This window comes from Nansenia antarctica (genome assembly GCF_963989245.1).
Source record: "Nansenia antarctica genome assembly, chromosome: 1".
Taxonomy (NCBI): Eukaryota; Metazoa; Chordata; class Actinopteri; order Argentiniformes; family Microstomatidae; genus Nansenia; species Nansenia antarctica.
This window is the reverse complement of record NC_137674.1, coordinates 10,125,139-10,147,610: the sequence shown is the minus strand read 5'-3', so window position 1 is coordinate 10,147,610 and position 22,472 is coordinate 10,125,139. Positions and strand designations below refer to the sequence as shown.

At 39.8% G+C, this 22,472-nt stretch overlaps 2 protein-coding genes across 4 annotated transcripts; one reads left to right on the top strand and one right to left on the bottom strand.

Annotated features, from left to right (window-relative positions):
- The first annotated feature begins 239 nt into the window (after positions 1-239).
- Positions 240-6,288, top strand: fbxo9 (F-box protein 9). Its single transcript, XM_080546677.1, has 13 exons — positions 240-380; positions 1,110-1,184; positions 2,363-2,485; positions 2,598-2,655; positions 2,934-3,021; positions 3,291-3,418; positions 3,549-3,663; positions 3,797-3,915; positions 4,577-4,667; positions 4,755-4,850; positions 5,246-5,339; positions 5,553-5,707; positions 5,903-6,288. The coding sequence occupies exons 1-13, from the start codon at positions 378-380 to the stop codon at positions 6,009-6,011; spliced, it is 1,254 nt and encodes a 417-aa protein (XP_080402803.1). The 5' UTR covers positions 240-377; the 3' UTR covers positions 6,012-6,288.
- A 3,847-nt stretch (positions 6,289-10,135) lies between these two features.
- elovl5 (ELOVL fatty acid elongase 5) lies at positions 10,136-21,191 on the bottom strand. Of its 3 annotated transcripts, none has more exons than XM_080523955.1 (9): positions 21,004-21,191; positions 20,576-20,744; positions 19,275-19,340; positions 18,423-18,610; positions 14,926-15,003; positions 13,857-14,028; positions 12,649-12,773; positions 10,771-10,905; positions 10,136-10,545 (listed from the first exon to the last, which is right to left on the bottom strand). In XM_080523955.1, exons 3-9 carry the CDS (start codon positions 19,330-19,332, stop codon positions 10,417-10,419), a joined length of 885 nt encoding a protein of 294 aa, XP_080380081.1. In that variant the 5' UTR covers positions 19,333-19,340; positions 20,576-20,744; positions 21,004-21,191; the 3' UTR covers positions 10,136-10,416. The 3 variants fall into 3 exon arrangements, with proteins under 3 accessions (XP_080380081.1, XP_080380082.1, XP_080380083.1); XM_080523956.1 differs by having other exon boundaries at positions 21,008-21,191; XM_080523957.1 differs by lacking the exon at positions 20,576-20,744.
- Positions 21,192-22,472: the final 1,281 nt, after the last annotated feature.

Below are 22,472 nucleotides of genomic sequence, written 5' to 3'. Positions count from 1 at the left end.
TAGTGTACTATTACAGATATCTAAAATGTGAGTTTCGATTAGTCAAAATATTATTAAAGATATCTTGAATTTGAGTTTTGACTAGGCAAAATGATGTTGCAGATATCAGTAATGAATATCCATTGTAGATAATAAAGGTTAAAACGGCTTGCCATAGAGCGCACGCCACATTACGTGATGACGTCACCACTCTCCCCCCCTCGTATGTCTCTCCTGCTGCTGGTCTCAGCTCGAGGAGGCAGGTCAACGACATGGCTGCTTTCAGAAGAGCTCGCACATTTTCCCGTTGTGTTGTGCGATTCTCTGACCGTGATTGAGCTGTAGAGCCTCGTCTGAAAACAGTCGCGGAGAACAGAAGAGCCTTCAGATAAGCCACAATGGTCGCTCAATCTTTTTGGGTTAAGGGGGCTTAATGTAATATGCTTGCTTTCCAACTTGCAGCTAGCAGCTAGCTACAATGAGCTAGCTAGTCAGCAGTACACTGCTGTTTGACGTCTTCTCTTAATGTCTCCTCTTATTGATTTGAACAAGTTGATCTGCTCAGCTAATACGTGGGAGTCGATTGAAAGATCAATTGGCAAATGTTATGTATACAGCTAAACTAAGCTAGCCAGGTGACTGACAGGTTGAACATGCCAAGTAAACACGTCTACAGCCTCGAGCTAGCTCACTGTTGACCAAAGGGGGCGGGGCATCATGCCAGCAGAAGAGGCCAGGGCTGAGGCACTGGGGGTCAGGTTTCCCTCGTGCAGTATTTGGGCAGATCAACATCATCACATTTTATTTACACACTACCTAGAACTGGTCTATTCTCAACATCCATTCCCTTGGGGAGCAATGTGGGAGGACTGCTCATGTGTTGCCCAGCCCAGCCCTAGCACACCTCCCAGCACTGGGCCACTCCCAACTGTTTGATGATTGGAGTACACACACAATATTATACCCTCTTCTGTTGGGAGCTTCAAATCCCTTAGCTAGTCATTTGTTTTGATGTCATAAATATAAATATAAATCATCATATATAAATGTCGTAGGCAGCCAGACATGTTGGTGTTCATAATGTGTTTTTGTCTCAATCTTATTATTAACATATTATTTAATTTCTGCAGGCTGAAGAAATTCTTAATTCTGGTGGCATGGTAGAAGATGGAGAGGATGAAAGCACAGATGACTCTCACCTCAATGTAAGAACCGTCTCAGGGTTTTTCCTGGCTCAAAATAAGGCATAGGTGTAGTGTGCTTGTGCGCCCCCAAACCTGGTGCTTGTTCTTATAATCATTGTGCTTGAATTATTGAGATGTCTAAAAAAAGAAAAGAAATGCATGGCAAACATTCAAAATTGGAACATATCAAGTATTCATTGAAGGATTTGGAAACTACTTTCCGGAACAACTAATTCCGGTAAGGAAACTGACGTGCAAATCGGTCGTCTGACCTGGGTATAGGACAAAAGACTATTCGAACCATCTAGTAGCCTAATTGGTTTCCTCCGAAGTTTCCCTCAGGATAGCTGGTGCTCGAAGTCTCGCAATTTTATCTGGTAAAACAAATGACTAGAGGTCTTGGGGCTGAAACAATCTCAATCTATTCTCAACCTTTAAATGTAAGAAGCAAGCTTGCTGGCTTGGAGCCGGATGTGGAATGTGAGCCACCTAGTGGGCCACTTTTGGTAAACAGAATTGGCGCTGCAGAATGTAAACAACTAAAACTTTATTTTATGACCTTTGTAATGATGCAGTTTTACATGCCCTAACTAGTCAGGCAAAAAGGAAAAAATGATGGGAGCAAATTTTGTTCCCCATATAGTAACTTTATTAAAAAAATAAATGGCATCAATCAATTTCTTTTTACCTTACTGGTATCAGCCCAGCCATGTGCGTGAGGGAAGAGTAGGCTACATGTTTCATGCCACAGATATTGAGTGGTGACAGTCAGTGTAAAAGTGTCCGGATAAGCTCAGGATTACAGCATAACAGAGTTATAAGGCTGGGAATTGTGTTCGTTGCAGCGGAGGAAATAAAGCTCTGGTTTGTGAACGTCATCACCAAGTCTTGCTAACATCCTTCATCAGCAGAGTGGTCTACACTGCTCAGGCTAGTTACCAGCTACACGCCTGGCTAAATTCATCTACTGTTTGGGGCCAATAAGCTGGAAAGGCAACATTACCTATGACCCTAAGCTAATAATGACTATGGTGGACAGCAACAACTTTTGGGCTTTTAGGAATCCTGTACTTGTGGTGTGGTGAAACCAGTTCCACATGATTGGCCTGTTTACCAACAGTCTAGTCTTACAGTAGCCAATGTATTGATCATTTGACATTTAATGTACTACTACTACTACTGCTGCGTCATCTGTATAGGTAGAGCTCAATGTGTTCAGAGCTCAATGGATGTCAGAATTGAAGCCCAGCTCCAGGGGTAGTGGGATGAATAAAGGACAAGCCGCCCTGAGGAGAAAACAGCAACTGGCTCGGGAGGAAAAAGTAAGCTGCTTTGTTACTTCTGCATGTGCTATGCTAGCTATGCGAGGAGTGGTACTTTTGCAACTGATTTCACATAACTACATTTCTAATGACCTTTGTCCCATCACCTTAGGCTAGAGAGCTATTCTTAAAAGCTGTTGAGGAGGAACAGAATGGAGCTGTTTATGAAGGTATATCTGTGAACCAACATTGTCACCAAAATTATTGATAATATGTTGACTGTTTCTTACATAAACATTTCACTTGATAATGAACATTCATTTTGATTATAGTGGGCCCCTACAGGAGAGGTTTTGGCCAATGTAAGAGTGGTGGTTCTGTGGTTTGGGGGTTGGAAACCGAGAATGCACCTTTAAAATCTCAAAGCATCAGATTCGCCTTTAGTTATGTCTGTATTTGTGATTTAGTAAAATTGTATAACTAAGAGTTTTTCCTTCCTAAATTTCAGCAATTAAGTATTACCGCAGGGCGATGCAGATTGTCCCTGACATCGAGTTTAAAATCAACTACAGCCCTGACCCAGACCGAGCTGGTGGGTAAGTAAGCTCAGAATTTTTAGTTTAAAACAATTCTGAGAAATTGAAAGGATTGATTTCTTTGTCACAGCTCTCTAGTATACTTGCCATAAAGTCACATGTTCATATATTAACCAGAGTTAATTTCCAAGTCAATTTACTGTATGTGTACATCTTCTGATGCCTCTGGACACATCTTAAGTTGTTGTCTCAGAGTTTTATCCTTTTTGCTGAAAACATGAGGAATAAGTCTTTTATCTTATCAAATTATTTCTGCATATTGTTTCTAGCATGGAGAATGACCCCGATGGGGAAATAGAGGATCTGCTTGCCTACTTCCAGCAGCAGCTCACTCTGGAAGACTCCCCTCTAAAAATATGTGTTCCTGTGGTGGAGATGACTCAGATGCACATTTCAGGTAGAGGTTACCTAGTTACCTAGGTTACCTAGTTCTGCATTACTTGGGTGGCTTTTCAGTCGGCTTTGCCTTCACACAAACTTTGAAGGATTCTCACTGTCAATGTGTTGTGTTTTTCTTCTGTGTTCAGCCTTGCCTCCAGAGGTGTTGATGTACATCTTTCGTTGGGTTGTGTCCAGTGACCTGGACATGCGTGCCCTGGAGCAGCTCTCCCTAGTCTCCCGAGGCTTTTACATTTGTGCAAGGTCTCATTTGTTTTCAATCTGCTCTAGAGTTCATGTTAGTTGTCCCTCTGATTACTTACTGTTAATATCAGGATGTCACATGTATATATATATATATATAAGTGGAAAGAAATTGATGTTGTTTTCTCCTCAGGGATCCTGAGATTTGGCGCCTAGCCTGTTTGAGAGTGTGGGGCCGTAACTGCACCAAACTGGTGCCCTTCAAGTCCTGGAGGGAGATGTTCCTTGAGCGGCCACGGGTGCGCTTTGACGGTAAACACAAATCCACTTATTATCCTTTGAGAAACCCTGCTATCACCATAGAATGTGCTTTTTCCAGCTATAATTCTCTAAGCAAGAGGGAGAGTGCAACAAGTAACCTCTCGAAGTTCTGGGCCAAACGAATCTGATTGGTTTTGGGCTTAAACGAATCAGGCTGGCCGTGAGTGTGACGCAATAATGTCCCTACAACAATGTACAAGCATGAATTTATATCTGCAACTTTAGATTTCATCAAGACACTCCAGAGGCTCCTACTAGGCTACTGTAGGTTCCCAGACTTGTTCTTTGCGTGCAGGGTGATTCACCTATGAGGGTCACACACGTTCCGGTTGCTAAATGTTTCAGGAGGGAACAATCAATGTCTGATAGCCATGGTTTAGGAAACACACTGGCTATTCTTAAAATGAAATCTTTGGAGGGTTGTTCAAAGGAACAATTACCACTACCAATGCTGTTGTATGATGGTTTATGACCATCCTTAGGCCCGGTTGTAGTAGTAGTAGTAGTAGTAGTAGTAGTAGTAGTAGTAGTAGTAGTAGTAGTAGTAGTAGTAGTATTTCCTCTATAGTCGCTATCATGATCATGTATGTCAAGCTATTAGGTCCATTGAATTCAATATTTAGTAAGTAACTTTCAATGGTGATATGTGCAGGTGTCTACATCAGCAGAACGGTATACATTCGTCAGGGAGAGGAATCCCTTGATGGATTCTACAGGGCTTGGCACCAGGTGGAATACTACAGGTAGATGTTTCAGACTGTTATTGGTCAGATATTTATGATATGCTAAAATACTGCACAGTTGATCATGAGCTAAACCATTTGTCACAGGTATCTGCGTTTCTTCCCTGATGGCAAAGTCATGATGCTGACCACACCTGAAGACCCACTGGTTTCTGTTCCTCGCCTGCGCAGCAGTAACTCCAGGTTTTGTATTTCAAACTTCTGTTATTCACTACACTTATTATAGCACATATACAGTATGCATAAACTATAAAGCTGTGGAAAATGGTACAACTACAGTAAATGGTCAAACTCACAACAGGTTCATTTTGTCTGAAGATGTAGTGTGATAGAAATGCACATCCCTTCTTGGGGTGCGAAGACAAAATGTTTGAATCTACTTTTATGAACAGACTAAGACAGAAACATTTTCTATACTAAAAGGATCTGAGGCGGCCTGACGAAGATCCTTTTAGGACCGAAACATAGTCTGTCTTAGTCTGTTAATCACTGTAGGTATGTGTTTGAGAATGTGGGTGTACCCTACTTGTATTAATTTTGACATTGGTGTTTGACCTATGACCCATCTCTTCACACAGGATGGAGTCTATTATGTGTGGTCATTACCGTCTGTCACAGGACACAGACAATCAAACCAAAGTTTTTGTTGTCGTCTCCAAGAGGAAAGAAGAGGTGAGTGATAGTGCATGTGTGCAAGTGGTGAAAGCACATTTTCCTGTTATACCTGAAACTCAACAGGACACCATCCATCAAAGGTTCCATCCAACTGCCATGGCAACTTAATTTGCAAGTAGACCAATAGACAAATAATGCAACGTATTATTATCGATAGTAAGGTATTGAGAAACAGCCTGTAGCATGTGTATGTGTTTTTTCTTCTGACAGAAGGTGGCAGAGTTTCAGAGGAACCGGTTCTTCAGGCGGAACCCAGCGCCTGAGGTCGAGCATAGCTTTCATGTTGGCTTGCAGTTGGCCTCTGGGGGGCGCCAACGCTTCAACAAGCTAGTCTGGATCCACCATTCCTGCCACATCACCTACGGGTACAGTCAATGGCTACTGATTCTATTATGGCTTTGATTTGATTGCATTTAAGCTATCTTTTAATGTATTGTCTTTGCAAGAGAGAGAATTACATGGGAATAAATGTGAAATATGTGTGTATGTCTATGACCTCTTACTTGTTGTTGTATCCGTCTTCTATGACGACTTGAAATTGAAAACCATGTTCTCTTTAGATCAACTGGGGAGACGGTTGTCACAGCTTTTGACCTGGATAAGAACTACACATCTCTTATCTTTGCACGTGTGAAGAGCTACACAGCTTTTTCTGAACGTCCACTGTAGAGCAGCTGAGAAAGATCACACTTGCACACCTAGACAAAATGCATAGCTCTCTGCCTGTTGGCATATTTCGCTGCCTGTTGTGCTGCAATATAATTTCCATGAATGTATATCAACATGCACCTGCTCTCTACATGGATGTTTGTCACCTGTGCTGATGTTTAGGGCTCACAGCAAAATATGGTCCGACTACTGATTTTTCTGCTTTGAAAATGATATCGATGTGCAAATGATAAGGACATATGTAGGACATTTTTCACCTGTTCTAAACAATAAATGTTTGAAGAAAAACAAAATCCCTGCCATTTTGCCATTTGTTGACTGGCATTAACAAAGGTATCAGGAATCAGCTATGGGCATGCCATCAGTGTGTGTAGAGTAATACATTATAATGTTATCAGTTTAGAAAGCATGGCTTGGTTGCAGTTGGTGAACTGAACGTTTTGGGATAGTAACTACACTACTTTTATTTTACTCTATTACTACCTTCCAAGGACGAATCATTGCACTAAATGTCCCAATCAGTCATTTGTTACTAAAAGGCAGATTACACATTAACATACTATAAAAACACATCGATAGAGCTCCCCTTACACAACCTCAAACAGAATAGAGGACTCTGCCCTGCCTGACACACATTTGAATGATTTCATTTTTCAAAATCACTTGTCTAGATAAGGACACATGACATAATCCACCTATGACATATTCTAGGGATTGAGGTCTGAAAAGGATTTGGAGCAAAAAAATATTTGATCTGCTACATGAAATTTGTATTGGATTACTATGATGATTAGAAGCTTTCTGGCATCACTACCTCATCGAAGTGTAGGTTCTCCATGGTGATATTTGTCTAAATGAAATATAGAAATGTAAAACCTTCATTTAAAATATGACATATGGATCCTAATGTTGTGTAAAGATCATTATGTGTTGGAAATTAACTAGTATGAAATTAGTACTTTACTAATATGATGATAGCTTTGTCCCATACCAGGAACTATTGAGATGACACAATACAGGGAGATGATTTGTGCCATGATCAAAGTCAAACCCTGTTCCGTGTTGAACCCTATACACAGAGGGTTCTAAATGGAACCCAAACAGGTTCTTCAAAGGGTTCCTCTACACTACAGGAACATGAATAAACCTTTTTGAAGAGTGAATACGCTCTGAATGAGTTCTACTGGACGCAGAGCTGCCAGTGCACACTGGGAAACTGGCCTAAATATAGCAACATGGAGATAAAGCATCATAACAGGGAAGATCCTTTGTTATGGTGATAATCGCCATGCCCAAAGTGTGATAATAAGATCCTGGTGCTTCTGAGGAGGCGTTACTGATTCTAGCTTGATCAGCGGGCTCTAGTTGACTTCCTTAAACACATCACAGGACACACAGGAGAAACATTAATGCTTTTATTAATTCCAATTCCAGTGACATTACATATGCAAACTGCAAACTGTAGTGACACTACAAACTAATATGAGGCTGCCTTCACTAGCACTTTTTGAAAGATGAGGTCTACTCTGGGTAAAGTTATTGCAGTCTATTCAGATTTGGGGTACATGTGAATGTTGATGTGTCACACCGTTTCCATGCCAATATTAAAAATGCTAACAATTTTCTTTATCTGACACAGAAGCATTTCCACTTTTCAGTGAATGAGGACATACAGGTATTGATTTGTGAATGGCTTTCAAAGCGAGATACATCTCTACAGCAGAAGTTGATGATTTGGCCCCTGCATTTCATAATTAAGGCATATGTGGACCACAATATATGACCATAATAAGTCTTACAATAACGAGTAAAACAAACCAAGTGAAACATGTACAATATGTGTCAAAATCTATTAAGGCAACACTTTTGAGGAAATAGTCACAAAATCTAACGTCATGGCAAATGTGAGGTTTAACTTGATTTAGCCTGATTCAATCTAATAAAATAAGAAAACAAAGAGGCTTTGAGTTTAAGATAAAAGAGTGGGTTTAAAACACAGTATCAAACATGAATATTAAATCTATATATATAGTTGTACATTTAGCCCATACCTACATGTACTGCACAACATTGAAAGCATACATATTATGATATAGGGGTGACTTTGGTTGCAAAAATGGTGGCAATCAATTAGAACTTGGGCTTTCATGGTGATTCAGTGGTGTAAATGACTAGTGTAACAATTATATACATTTTACTATTAACAGAGTGAAGAGTGTGTGGGCAATCATACCTAAACCATCGCCTGTATGTAGGCCTACTAGCATAATAAGCAACACTGGCATAGAAACAGCCACGCTATCCCCTTCAATCATTCATGAGACGAAAGCTTGACATTCCGAGGTTAGTACAGTATTCATCTTGACAAGATGTCTGATCCTGACCCCCCCCCCAGAAGTGCAACAATGAATCCAGCATAACTTAACAGTTATACTGTATTACTCAAATGAAAGCCTTTCATGGAGGACGTGCCAGAGATTCTCACTTTTTAGGCATTCTGAATATGAAGGTGTGTGTAGTCCATATTAGGAGTTGAGTTTTGTTGGTCGACTTGACACATCTACTGTATCTATTTATGACACAGTACATGGCACTATCAATCAGGTAGTTGCTTTTTTGCCTTTCTGTTTCACATGTTGCAATTAAGTAGATAATACATTCAAAATAGGACAATGTAGGAGAGACACTGTACAGTAGTCATAGTCTTGTGCATTAAGTAATGGCTGTCAATCATTATTATCCTACTGTACAGAACGTTTTACTACAGCAATAGAAATAATATATCAAGCAACACCTGAAATACAAAATGTCCTTTAGTGTCTCGCATTTGAAGAACTTGGTTCTGATCATGGCCATTTTATAGCAGAATGCTTTGCAAACCTGATCAATGGACAAAGCTATTATTGCAATATATTTTGAACTATAGCTCTCCTGAGTCGTGCATTTACAATGCATAAATGTGCACTTGTCTACAGTAGATAGTGTTGCCATACTCTGGATGAAGTTCATACTTGAACAGTGAACAGTGCAACAGGTCTTACCAATACATCATACATCATGATTCAATTGAATGTACCATACATGCAAAAGAAGAAGAACTGACCTAATTCTGGGTTTTTTCATTCATTAGGATTTTGTATGGCCAGTGACCAGAGTACTCTTTTTAAAATGTAATGTCAAAATTGATTTGTTCTGTAAATTAGGAGACTAGGAACCAGAAATTATAGAAGGATTATTGGTTTCAAATGTACATTTCACATGAGTGGGACCAAAGGAAGACATTTCAAATTGTGATCATTGGGGGAAATGGCAACACTTCACTTAAACAATTAGCTACATTACACATACACATGTCACACATGTCATAATAGTGGCATAATCAAACTGATGTCTAATTTTCACTCATTTTACATGCAGATGTACTGTATGCTGTACTGTACTGTAGATATAATGGCTCACTCAAAGCTAATTATCTAACCAATACATCAGTCTGTATAAATTCTTATCATGACATTCTATGATAATACCTTTACAAGTTGCCCTTGTGCTGTACTTGTATAGTAACACTGTAATCACTCAAACAGCATTGTGTTAACACACTGTTACATTGTAATTTGGTAATAGCATCACATATGGAGTTGAGTGGTTTGTGTCATTACACAAGTGGAATAAGGAATAATGCAACTGAATGTAAAATGTGACCCATCGTATTTCACAGAAATGAAAATACAAGCGTTTGCCGTAAACATAACATGGTATATCATGGATCTGTTGAAGTGCATATGTTGTATGACCAAATTAATTTCCTGATGTGGGATTATAACATTGATTTCTGTATAGGTCAATGTTGATTAAAGCCACTGTATGTCCCCACTTGTGTTGTCAGAATGGGTTACACCTACCTAGTCTCTCTTATCAGACTCTGACACACCGGGTGTTGGTGGAAATTAGGCCTATACCAAATAAATCAAAACCACACTGAGGACAGCCATTTGGCAATGAGAGTACAGGGGTCTTTGGAGCAACTGTTCTTTACTCCCTCTGCTATACTTGTCCTAATGAACTTTGATTCAATATGAATAATAATAGGTTGTGGTGTGCAAAATAATAGGCATCTCTCTTCAGATAAACATGGCTATGGCTTATTTGTTTTATAGTGAATATGCTAGGTTCTTCATAAGAAATTACACATCATTCCTATCCTTTTTTTTTTTTTCTTTTCTTTTTTTTTTCTTTTTTCTTTCCTAGCACCAGGAGAGCCCCCCCTCCCAAATTTCGTTGTTTGGTACCTGTACTATAGCAATGACAATAAAGACCATTCATTCATTCATTCATTCATTCATTCATTCATTCATCCTAGCGAAATTACATATTCTACGGTAAGCGTTGTGAGGTTACTCATGCATCAGTCCACCCTCAGTTTCCTGTGTGTAATGGTTTCCATGGGTGTCTCCCCGTTCACATGGCCATTCATAGGCGCACCCGAGCCATTCTGATACTCCTTTTTTACCGAACCACCATGTTTCTTGTAAGTCTAAAAAGAGGGGTGTAATACATTAGCATCAAAATGATGAAGAGTTGTGTGACCCAAATGTCGATCTAAACAACAGTACTGACAACACTGTAATAATCACATCAGCAGGGCAAAGTATAATGCTGTGCATAATAAAATAACAATAATATATCATGATAATAATCATATCATGTCATCAAGTCATCATGTCATCAAGTCTTCTGCAACAATTTTACATTTGCTCACCTGCATGTAGAAGTTTGAGAAAAGGGCAATCAGGGTGACCAAGTAGCTTATCTGAAAATACAGCCAGCCTCTCGGGAACGCACATGGCCAAATGAATGCACAGATCGTCTGGGACATGGTTAAAAAGAATTGAATCTAGAAATGGAATGAGACACAACTGGAATGAATGGTTTGTTAACTAGATACCAGGATACACACACACACACACACACACAAATACACACACATGACTATGCATGAATAAGTACCATTGATCTAATGCCTAAAAATACCTTAAATGGATGGGGGAAATGTTGCTTTCATTCAATTTTAATGGATAAAGTGTACTGTGCAGAGGTAGGAGAGCAGAAAATAATCTGAGAGTTTTGGAACTTCGCCAAAGTAGCAATGGAGTGTGTACAACCCAGTGTACATAGAACACTACTATACTTACAACACTGGTGCACTTACAACACTGGTGTACAGTAAACATTGCTATCAAATACAGTACAAAGGACAAAGGGGACACGAACATGCCATTCTCACCCACAACCAATGGTGCACAATTGTTTAACTTCAAATCATCCCATGAATAGAGGACATTTTGTGTCCCTTTGACATTTTATGTGTAAATTGTGCACCAATGCTGAATTAAAAAGCTAAATCACATTACATTTGAATTTTTGGGCATTAAACCTACGCCTTTATTCAAAGCGACTTACAAAAAAACATTTGTGACACGGTCTGGTCAATTGGTCCGCAAGTCGGCAGCCGATTTAATGTTCAGACTTTTCTTTGGAAATGCTCCACGCGTGTTGTATGGGCTACAGCTGTCATGGCTAAAGTGCATTTTTACTTTCAGTTCTTCCTCTACTATACCAGTCGTCAAGCCTAAGAGGCACTTTTACATTTGTGAAGGTAGCTGGTGAAACCGTAAACCACTCGCGTGAAACGGCTATATATGTATACTTTGTGGAATGGATTCATTGTTAATGTTTTCCGGAGGCTTCTACTGGGTAAGTAATACATGGCTTGTAAACAGAGCTGCCAAGTCTCACGCAATCGCCGTGAGACTCACGCATTTCAACCAGTTCTCACGCTCTCACGCCGCATCTCTATTTCTCACGGCGAGAAATAACAATTGTTTTACGGGACTTTTATTTTTGAAATTCCTTGAAAGAAAGCTACCGGACATGAGTTTCGTGGCATCTTTCTGCACGCGCGTTAACTTGAGTCTGCAATCGAAGCGGCAGGCGAGCGCTGATGGAAGAACCTGTGTTCACGCGAGCTGCAAGAACGTAGCAAGCAGTGTTGCCAGATTGGGCTACTTTTGGTCACACTGGACGGGTGGATTCGGCAGCTTTTAGACCGGTTGGGCTGGACATTGTCAATTCCGTCTGGCAACCGTGGTAGCAAAATATGTGCATACATTACAACATCGTATCTGGTAGCCTACTGGACTGGGTTGCACCAATATGGTTAGTAGTTACTAAACCCCTAGTTGTTACTAGCTAGTTTCAAACTAGTTGTTTACTAATTTCGGTTGCACCACGCCAATCTTTTGCCAATCTCAGCTAGTAAATACTCAGTTTTGGTAACTGTTTTTTGTTTCTCTACTGTAACAAGATGGTTTATGGGTAGTGATCATCATCATCTCTTAACAAAAAGTTAAATCTCCTCTCTGTTTTTGTCTTTTCTGATTGCTTTATAATGTCAAGGTAAACATGTCAACACCGTTGGCTAAATTAATGATAGAACAAATATGAATTATATTAAACTCTTCACTATTCTCTGAATAGTCTGAAAAGTTTCAGGGTCCAAAATATCCTCTGTTAGTTGAACCTTGTATCATATTCATCCATCTGTTGAGGTTTTGGAGAGACCAGAGACCAGACTCACCAGCTGTCCTTGTGTGATGTACCTCTTCCACCAGAGATAGGGTCGCATGGCTGGAATAGCTGACAGCCCATAGTAGGAGTACATCAGGACATGGATGAAGCTGTTCAGGGAAGCACCAAAGTATGCTAGGGAAGACACAGAGGAGAGGGGGAGAGTCATTCATCCACAGTGGCAGGGTCAAAGGTCAAAGCAATCACAGTATGACAATTAGAAACAAAGAATGACACCTCATCTCCTGCTGTTCAAACCTACCTAAAGTCAACCTTATAACCATCTCTGATCAGATAATATGTATACTGCAGTGGCAATGATACATAGTACATAAGGGAGAAAAGGTGTTATTTTGCATTCTCAGCTATCTGTGTCCTTAGGGTAAAACACAGAGGGCTGCTGACATCACCGTGTCCTGTTCTAGGACAGTGTGTTCTAGAGTGAGAAGGTTAAGCAATTAAGAGAAGGTGAGGGTACACGACCAAACAACACCCTGAAAATGCATCCTGTTCAATCATGAAATACTGAAAGATAATCTCAAATGGAGTTCAAACAACTTTGTTGGATAAACAATTGAGGGATAAGGCTCTGGAAAAATGTAACCACTAACCATGTAACCAAATGAATCAACCCAGTCTCCAAATGAATAATGTCGCTGATTCGAATCATGCTTGGGACACTCCTTTTTTTGTACACTTTGACACTACTACTTGTGCTAATTCTTATTGCTTGTACTAATATTTGCTAATGCCTTCCTCTGACAAGTTTCCCTAACCATAACTACTCAAAGTGAATGCCTAATACTGCCTAACAAGTAATTCACATAACTCTCAGTAACGTATCTTGCAACTCACCTAACTCTCACACAACGTATCTTTAGTGTTTGACGTATCTTACAGCAGCACAGGTGGTCAACGCTGGTATAGCCAGATAATACGTGCACACAGAACATGTTCTTTGGTCTGTGGAAATGATCCCCCTGAACGTATTTCGTTGGAGACAATGTTGTACTTAATAGGCGAAGCTATGAATGCTATGAAACAAGCTTATTTTGGGGGTTCTGATGGCATAAGACAGTTGAACTACACTCAAGAGGCATTTAAAAGTTATATTCTTCAAGAATCAATGATATATATATATATATATATATATATATAATTAATTTAAAAGCCAAAATGTACAAATTGATGATGGTACAGTTGTGTTCTAACACTCACAGTGACCACAGGGCACCCAGTTCATCACAAACCACCAGATGTTCGGCATGCTAGCATGGTGGTAGATGTGTAGAAATGTGATCTGATGGTTATTCTTCCGTAGGATGAAGAAGAAGGTGTCCATGAACTCAATGAGTTTGGAGAAGTAATACCACCAAAGGATATGTATGATCTAAGATGAGGAAAAAAAACATAAATAAAAAGAAAGCTTTCACTAGCTTTGTTATCCTTTATGAGAAATGCCCAGTACAAATACTTTTACAAAAGCCCATATCTTGATAATGTGCTGAGTGGTAACCTGCTCCAGACTGCCTTTGAAAACATCTACAGCAGGAACACGCTTATGTTTTTAATCCCAACCGAACTGCAATATAATAGTTGCACTTTTTTGTGTGAGCAAGTGTCTCCTCAATGTTCCCAAGGCAAGGGGCATTAAAAAGAGTCAGCATTGATGACACAGCAGAGATTAAATAGGCTGTCTGTCTCTGTGGTTTATCTGCTAGGATATGTAGGTACTGGCTGACATAAATTATACCAATAGAGTTAGAAAACTCCACCACAAAAACAAGAATTGAAACAAGATTTAAACAAGATTTAAAAGAAAAAGTATATTACTGTCTGGTGACAATTTTCTAATTTCAGTGAATTATCTAGCTAGTGTTATCTGTGCTGAAGGGCATAAAACATCCGAAGCTGTACTTTCCATAAATCAATGATGAATTAAAAGAGAATAAATGAAAGGGTAACGTCTAGCTAAAGCAGTTCTTGCTATTGTTTTTAGTTTTTTTCTAATGACACTGCACTTTTACAACCAATGTACAGCTTCTGAATCTGTTTTCTCTCTTATACAATTCAATATAAAACATATGGGAAACATGAACATCCTCATGAAATAACTCTTTAAGACAATAAGTAGCTACTGTAAGCTTGAGGTGTAATTCAGTTCCAGGTTATGGTACTGACTTAACATAACAGTAGAATGATTCAGGTCTTATACTATCTGTAAACGATAACAAATGTTAATCCATGTCTATAAACACTGCTGTCTACTGTAGAATAACTGACTTACCCTAGTATCTGCTTCTCCTGCACTGTGTGTATCTTGACAGTAGAAGTTGTAACCCCCGTTCCACACAGCAAACAATAGCTAGACAAGGTGACAAAGAGAAATGATTTAGACAAATTTGGACCGAAATCTAAAATCTTGCCAGAGACCTTGAATTGACACACACATATTTCACTGTCCTTGTCCTATTATATCACATCAATGTCATACTTATACTGTACAAACCAAGTGTCACGCAATCTTAAATCACCTCAGTGACATAGGACCCATAGCAGAGATTATGTTCTAGATCAGTGGTAGGAGATAGTTGATATCAGTTGACTTTCTTCCATCCCAATGATGCTCATTCTATCCTGTTGAGAGTTCACTGTTTGGCATTTTGGATGCTAGCTACAAATACTTGGTGCTAGTGTGAAGAAATGAAGTGGTCAATGCTACAGTCTATCTCCCTGAGTGAACTTATTTTTCTCCATTTTAGTCTCTTCTTTACCAGCCAGAATACCAGTCCTATTTCTGTTGTCTGATATTGTGACCCTGCATTGTTTATTGTTTTAGAGCAATGTCTTTCATTCTGACCAGTGCTGCCACATTCTCTAAATGGAGGCCTTGTTCACATAATTTCTCACATTTGGGATGCAAAAGGCTGTTTTTATTCAACACTGCCTTGACTAAATTAACGATGTTTTGTAAGTATAAGTGTATGGAAAACAGCATGTAAAGGCTGATTCAGGTTCAGGTTAAAGTGTATTATTCTAAGTTAAAGAAGTATTTCTGCTTGGGGCTTGGGACAGAACCCATTTCAGAACATGATGTGAAGGAACACTGGGCCAGTACAGAGCTGATGGCTGGGATGACTTGGAGGCATACAGCAGGATTATCATCTGACTCTGCCACCAGGAGAGTGATTGACCTGTCCCTGTGCATGGGGCTGACACACACACGTGGGTCAGGCCATGGACTGGCAGATGTGCTCCACTACTCTGCTGTGTAATCCCCACACATGTAGAACTCAGCACATATTAAACACAACTGTCTCTACACAGAGAGAATTGGAATGCTTCAGCAATCACATTGTTAGTTAGTTTTTTGTATTTGTATTTTGTGCTAACCCTGTACCTACAACATTTTTTGCAACAACATCATGTAGGGTAGCGTTTCACTGGGTTATAGTATTCTCAAGACTTAATTCAAAACAAAGGAATGATCAGTAAAATGAAGAAAGAATTGGGTGGAACAATGCTGATTCATGGAATGTGTGAAGACCCAATCTCCACCTGCCTTTCTTGCAAAGAAAGCTAATTAGCTTAAGAGCCAGCTCATTCTCATCAATATTGACTGGCTTAATAAAATGCACAGTGAATGGGGTATTTCTTACTAGAAGCTTTACTTTAGATTGTGGTCACCCTGCATCAACTGCAACTAAACAAACGGACAGATATACTTTCTTTGCTCTCTTACACAGTGATTCAATTAGGCAATTTTGGCACATCTTAAACCACACCTATTATGCAATGAGAAAATACATTTCTACATGTCCTGACCAGGACCTTTGTACTGATATTGGAATCAGGTGACATCGGTTTTAGAGGGCCAAACGTCCATCGTAAAGCAGGGTAAGTGGCAGAACAGGAAAGTTTAATGAATCACTCAGTTATTGTCCAAAGGCCAACCACTTCTAGGAAACATTTATGGCTAGAATGCGCTGGCAACGGTCATTCTTGGGCACATTATGTAAATGTATTTATATAGACTCACATTATGTGGTCCAAAACTTCTGATAATCGCAAGTTTATTGAAATATATTTTTAAAAAGAACATTTGCATGAAGAATGTGTATGCATTTTCCTTAGCAACGTTCTATGTTGATTTTTTGGAGTCATGTTATGCTTGCTAGTAAGAAGAGTCGCGGTAGCAAATTCCCGGTAGGCCTACATCTCGGTAAATGACTCAATTTACTTTACCTGTCAGCCTACTAGGCTAAACCTTGGGGCAAACAAACATTTTTACATAATTATTTACTGTTTGTTAGCAACCGGTCAGTCTCCAGTTATATGTGTATATCTCCAGTCAGGTTTACATTCTGCAGTTTGTGACTTATTAAGGACTAGCATACAAGCCTAATAATATCGGTAACATAGCAACATACAACTAAAGAATTGCTAAAGAATTTTTGGTCAGTTGACCAATTGAAACATTTAATAACTACATAAAAAATAATGCGACGTGCAACTTTTGGACCACATAATATGATATACATAAATGTATATAAATAATGATCCCAAGAATGACCACTGCCTAGCTCAAAGCCAAATAGGCAACGTGATGGGAGAGTGTGGCCTTGGACTATGACTCGAGCACAGCCAATCCTCTGAATGGTAATATTATGTAATGCTAACAAATATACATTTTATCTAAATTGGTCAGGGTTGTGAGGAGAGGAAAGACTTTAGACCTACAGGTGCACTGAGAAAAGGCTTTGCCTCTTACCAGTGAATAACTACTATACTGTACCCCATGAGGCAGTGTAGGCCTAAACAACTGTGAAAAGTAAGGTTGTCAGTAACATTGCAAACTAAGTGAATAGGTTCTTACACTGACAACCCCCACGACTGTACACAAGTGTCTGCATATAAAAGTCTTCAAGGATATGGCAAACCCCAGGGTAGAGTAACTCACACCCAGCGGGTCTTAAACCCCGATCCACGCTCCCCAACTGGCCGCGCTAACCGCAATGCCAAAGGAGTTAACTTTGGGAAGTGAGAGATCGGGGTTCGAGACCCGGCCAGTGCGTGGCCCCAAAAAGAGTGCTCCCCATGCTTCACTATAACAAGTCCCTCAAGTGGGCACGTCTCTCCGATGGCACCATTTCGGTCTCCATCCCACCTCTCTGTCTAAACCCCATTCTTGGGGGTGAATGTGGCGAACCCCAGGGTAGAGTAACTCAGCGGGCGGTGGAGTGGGTTTGAGACCCCCTGGGGCCGAGTTACTCTCGCCACCGGAGTTCGCCACAAAGGACAAGAAAGTCACCAAGCACAGGCCTTCACTGAAGATTCCATCAGTGTATTCATTGATCAACCATTTCAGAATTTGAACTGAACTGGTTTTCAACTTTCTAATAATAGCAGGTTTTTTTAGATAACAATTGAGGATTGTGCTAATGTGGGTGAAAAGGCATGAGAGATTGGATTGTTGAAACAATGATCCTGTCAGAGTCCAGCTGTGCCACACGTACTCCCCCATAGCATTGTCTACCAGGGAGGCATTCAGTGCTCGACGCCAGTGGCCGCTTTGTGTCTAATCTGACCGAACGATCACAATTTCTCTTATCACAGAATCACACAGCACAAAGAGGAAACCCAGGGCGCATCTTAGCATTTACGTCAATCCCAATCTCCTGATCATCCCGTTCACTTCAGAAGCCTGTAATGTTGCATTTCAATCATACTAGCACCAGCCCCAGACAGTCTATGTCAGAGCGAATAATCAGTAAGTCTGCCTACCTCGTAGAACATGTAGAAGGATAAGAGTGTGAGGCCCAGATTGTAGACCACCAGGAGGCCTCTGCAAGAGAACGGCTGCCTGTGTCTCATGTACTTGGGCCCCATCCACACAATCAGCAGGTACATGACTGTGAGTGCAAAGGTTGGAGGATAGTCGCTCAGCAGGAGCCATCCCTGTACCCGCTGATCTGAAACACGGAGGTGGAGAAAGAGAAAGTGATATCAGTTTTTCAGCAGGATACTCCCTCAAACAAATGACTGTATCTCCTTTCCAGTGAGATAGTACAAGTGAGAGAGGGGTAGTTGGTAATTGGTACAAGAGGATAAGCTTGTGTGAGAGGGGGCAGTGAGAACCAAAGCGTGTTTGCTTAACTCCTAGAAATGTTATGTTAGAATCATGGAGGACGTGCAAAAAGACCTTGTGCATTCCACTGCAGAACCATATACATTGAAACATTTGTGAGGAGGTAGGTGGTAATATATGATTTTCAAGATCTGAAGGACCTAATCTCCTTAAATCTTGCAGTTTTGCATTAGTCATAGAATAATCAACTGCAACAGATCGTTTTTTAAAACTGTTAGTCAATCCAATACAAATACAAAAAAATATAAATACAAAAACAACATTCTTCCTGACTGCAAGACTGACAATGTACAACCTCTTCAGATATCAAATGGCAAGGTCTTATAACAAATGGCATGCTGTAAAGATGTAATTGAGTACCGTAATACATTATTATGACTTATTTAGTAGGCTATCATGATAAAGGTTGCACACGTCACTTACTACATTTTAGCATAAACCTTAATCAGATTGTCATCCAAATGATTGATCTTGTCTCAAACACCTACCTCTAGGACCCATCCATGAGTCTATGTACGTGTTTAGTTTATGATTGAAAATCTCCATTTCTGACTCTGAAAAACAGATGAGGGAGGGACGATAGAGGAAAGAAGTAATATGTTACAGACATTAGTGTTAATGTACAGGAGTCAACTAATAACAACACCAGATGTATGTGGTATACTTGATCAACTTGCAGCCTTGTTTAACAAAGGCCCACCTTTTATCACCTGAAATGTATGGTGAATGACCACAATGGTACTGTATGGTAAAACACAACAGTCAAGCATTACAGCTGGAGTGTGACTGAGAACATCAGATTAAAGACAAAGACAAAGACAAAATATGTACAGTATGCCCTTCCTGATATACAGATAGACTTAACAGAGGTGCAGTGAAATCAGAACATGGATGAGTTTAGCGGAAGAAGAAGAAGAAGAAGTCGTGATGACTTCAGGAACTGTGTAACTCGAAAGAAACTTGAAGAAACTCTCCAAGGCCATCTAGAATGAGACCACTGGACCAATGTTATGTCAGTGGGACAAGAGACACTAAATATAAGGGCATTCATTGAACCTTCAACTCACAACAGAGTGTTTGGTAAGCCCAATTATGACAAATATATATAATGCCATGCCTGTAATTGTTAATAACTCATTATTTCAACTCTTTCTACTCGATATGAACAAACCTAGCCTATGTCACATCAAAAATAAGAAGGTAGGCAATTATGACTTATTGATTACTGTCTAATGTTTGTCATTAGAAACGTTCTTTGTATTGTATTTACTACTGAAAGTGATCAAACAAATCGATGTTGATGAAATATGAATATGAAAACAACATCAGCGTACTCAAATAACGCAACTTGTAGGCTGTACTTATTACCGTTATATTGTTGCCAAGTTGGATATGGCAGCGCGTCTGTTGTGCTTGCTGATAAGTATAGCCTACAGAATTAGAGGCTGAATATTTGTAAATAAGTTAGATCGTAAGTAGCAATAACCACATACCAAATACCATCCTAACGGGTCTCGACTCCGGACACAGTAACTGGGCTACCCTATCGCCATCGCTCGCATCACAGAGGTCATTCATCACCCGATTTACATACATAGCCTCATAGCCAATGTGGGTTAGGCGGAGGGAGCGACACCAACAGTCTATTTCTTTTTTTGGTGCAATAATCCAAACACTAATTGTTATATGTCCACTTTTCCATAACAAGAGACACTACTGATCTTATTTCTAATAATATCCATAATCCCAGTTCATATCATAGATCATACACAGTAAAAATGTAACCTACCTTCGGAAGATACGCGCGTATAACCTTGACTGCCACAATCTCGGAGCACAAATAGGCGACTAGCGCAGTTGGTATTTAAGTGGAAACAGTCGCTACTGTGTGGGAGAAACACATGAACTCTCTGGCCGATTGCCCTGAAACCGAGAGCGTCACGTCTCCTAATCTTGATCTAAGGTACAAAAAAAAGAAAAAGATGAAGCAATGCATAATAGATTGCATTATAATTTGATGTAACATCATCCTTGACCTTATTGCCAATATCTGTCTAGACTCAAGTTTAGCCCAGAGTCAATAAACGGATTACAATATCGTATCGGTTTGATTTAGAAAGAGTACAGTCCCCCACTTCACAATTGAGGATCCAGAAGGGTAACATTTGAATTTCTATAACTTTGTTTCTGTTAATGAGCTCAAATGAATGCACTCACCTACAAAAGCATGAATTCGTGATTTTATTTAAGTCATCCGAGTCAGACAAAGTAGGCTATAGGATTGGCTCGGTAATCGGGACTAGCCTAGATTAGTTTGTTACTTTTATAGTTATGCTGTTGGCTGGTCACTGAAAAAGTTACATTCAGAATGTGGCCATTATAGCTTCTGTCCCAGCGCTGTTAGGCGTAGACCCGCTCCATCCTGATAGATCACCCCATTGATTCCTGCTCAGTGGAGACCAAACTGACCAATCACATCATGGCATCCCCCCATAGGGTTCCATTGACGACCACAGAGGTGGGCACAGCACTCTGACAATGCTGGAGGAGTGGACTTGTAGCGTGATGTTCATAATCAGTCACATATCTATCTGGCATATCGTGACGTTAGAATTATGGTTCCATCTCCATTTTTGTCAAAATTGTGTTTTTTACATAATCTGATCCATTAGGTGTTTATTAATGCCAGTGTGGTGTTATTTTTAAAATGTTGACATTTTTCAGTTAGTAATTCATAAAATACAAAGGTTCTATCTCACAGAACATAATGGAATGTAAACACTTTGACCCTCAATATCTCTGAACTGCCCTAAACGGAGATAGAACCTTATCATTCTAAGCTCACGAGTTTCTGGCTAACCGAATATGTTTGCTGTCTCTGTGGACCACAGTTTGTACGACCTCAAAATAGGATAATTCTGTTTCAGACCTACAAAATAGCATACACACCATTCCTAATCCAATCGACATAGGATATGCTTTGAGGACACATTTAAGGTGAAAACTCAACAAAATATGATGTTTCCTCTGACTGTTTTGTTTTGTATTAGTTCCCTCACTGAGATAATAGCCCTATTTTGTAATAGGCTGGATGGATCCTCACGTCAATGTCAATGGCCCATTGTATGGGCCCATCATCACAGTTCTGTCCACCTACAACACCTTGGAAACCCTCCAGTCCAACATTGCCAGGGTTAGGAGAAACAGTAGGAGGTTGTATTTCCAGTGGCATATCCCTTTATGTCTGAAAAGCATGGCTAAATGTGAACTTGTCTGGTTTACCAAAGAAACATTCCCCCACATTTTATAGCAATGCAAATATAACCGTGGCCAAATGGAGACCATGCATTTAGTAGGCTATCATGATTAAGTTGGCACACGTCATTGCTTAACAAGACTAATCGACATTGCTTAAATGTTAAAACAAATAACGTCTGGCAACATTCAATTGAAACAGACGTTTGACAACAGTACATTGCCACCAATTAGCACTTTTAATTCAAATATAATATATTAACAAATAAATGGGGTACCCTGCAGCCATTTATTATAGGCCAACAGATATGACATGATTTATCCTAAATGCCTCCTTCAATCCTTTTCAGATGTGTCCATAATCAAAACATGTTTGAGCACTGTGAAGCACTGGTCACTGTCCCCCTCTAGTGGGCAAAATATCTCAGTTA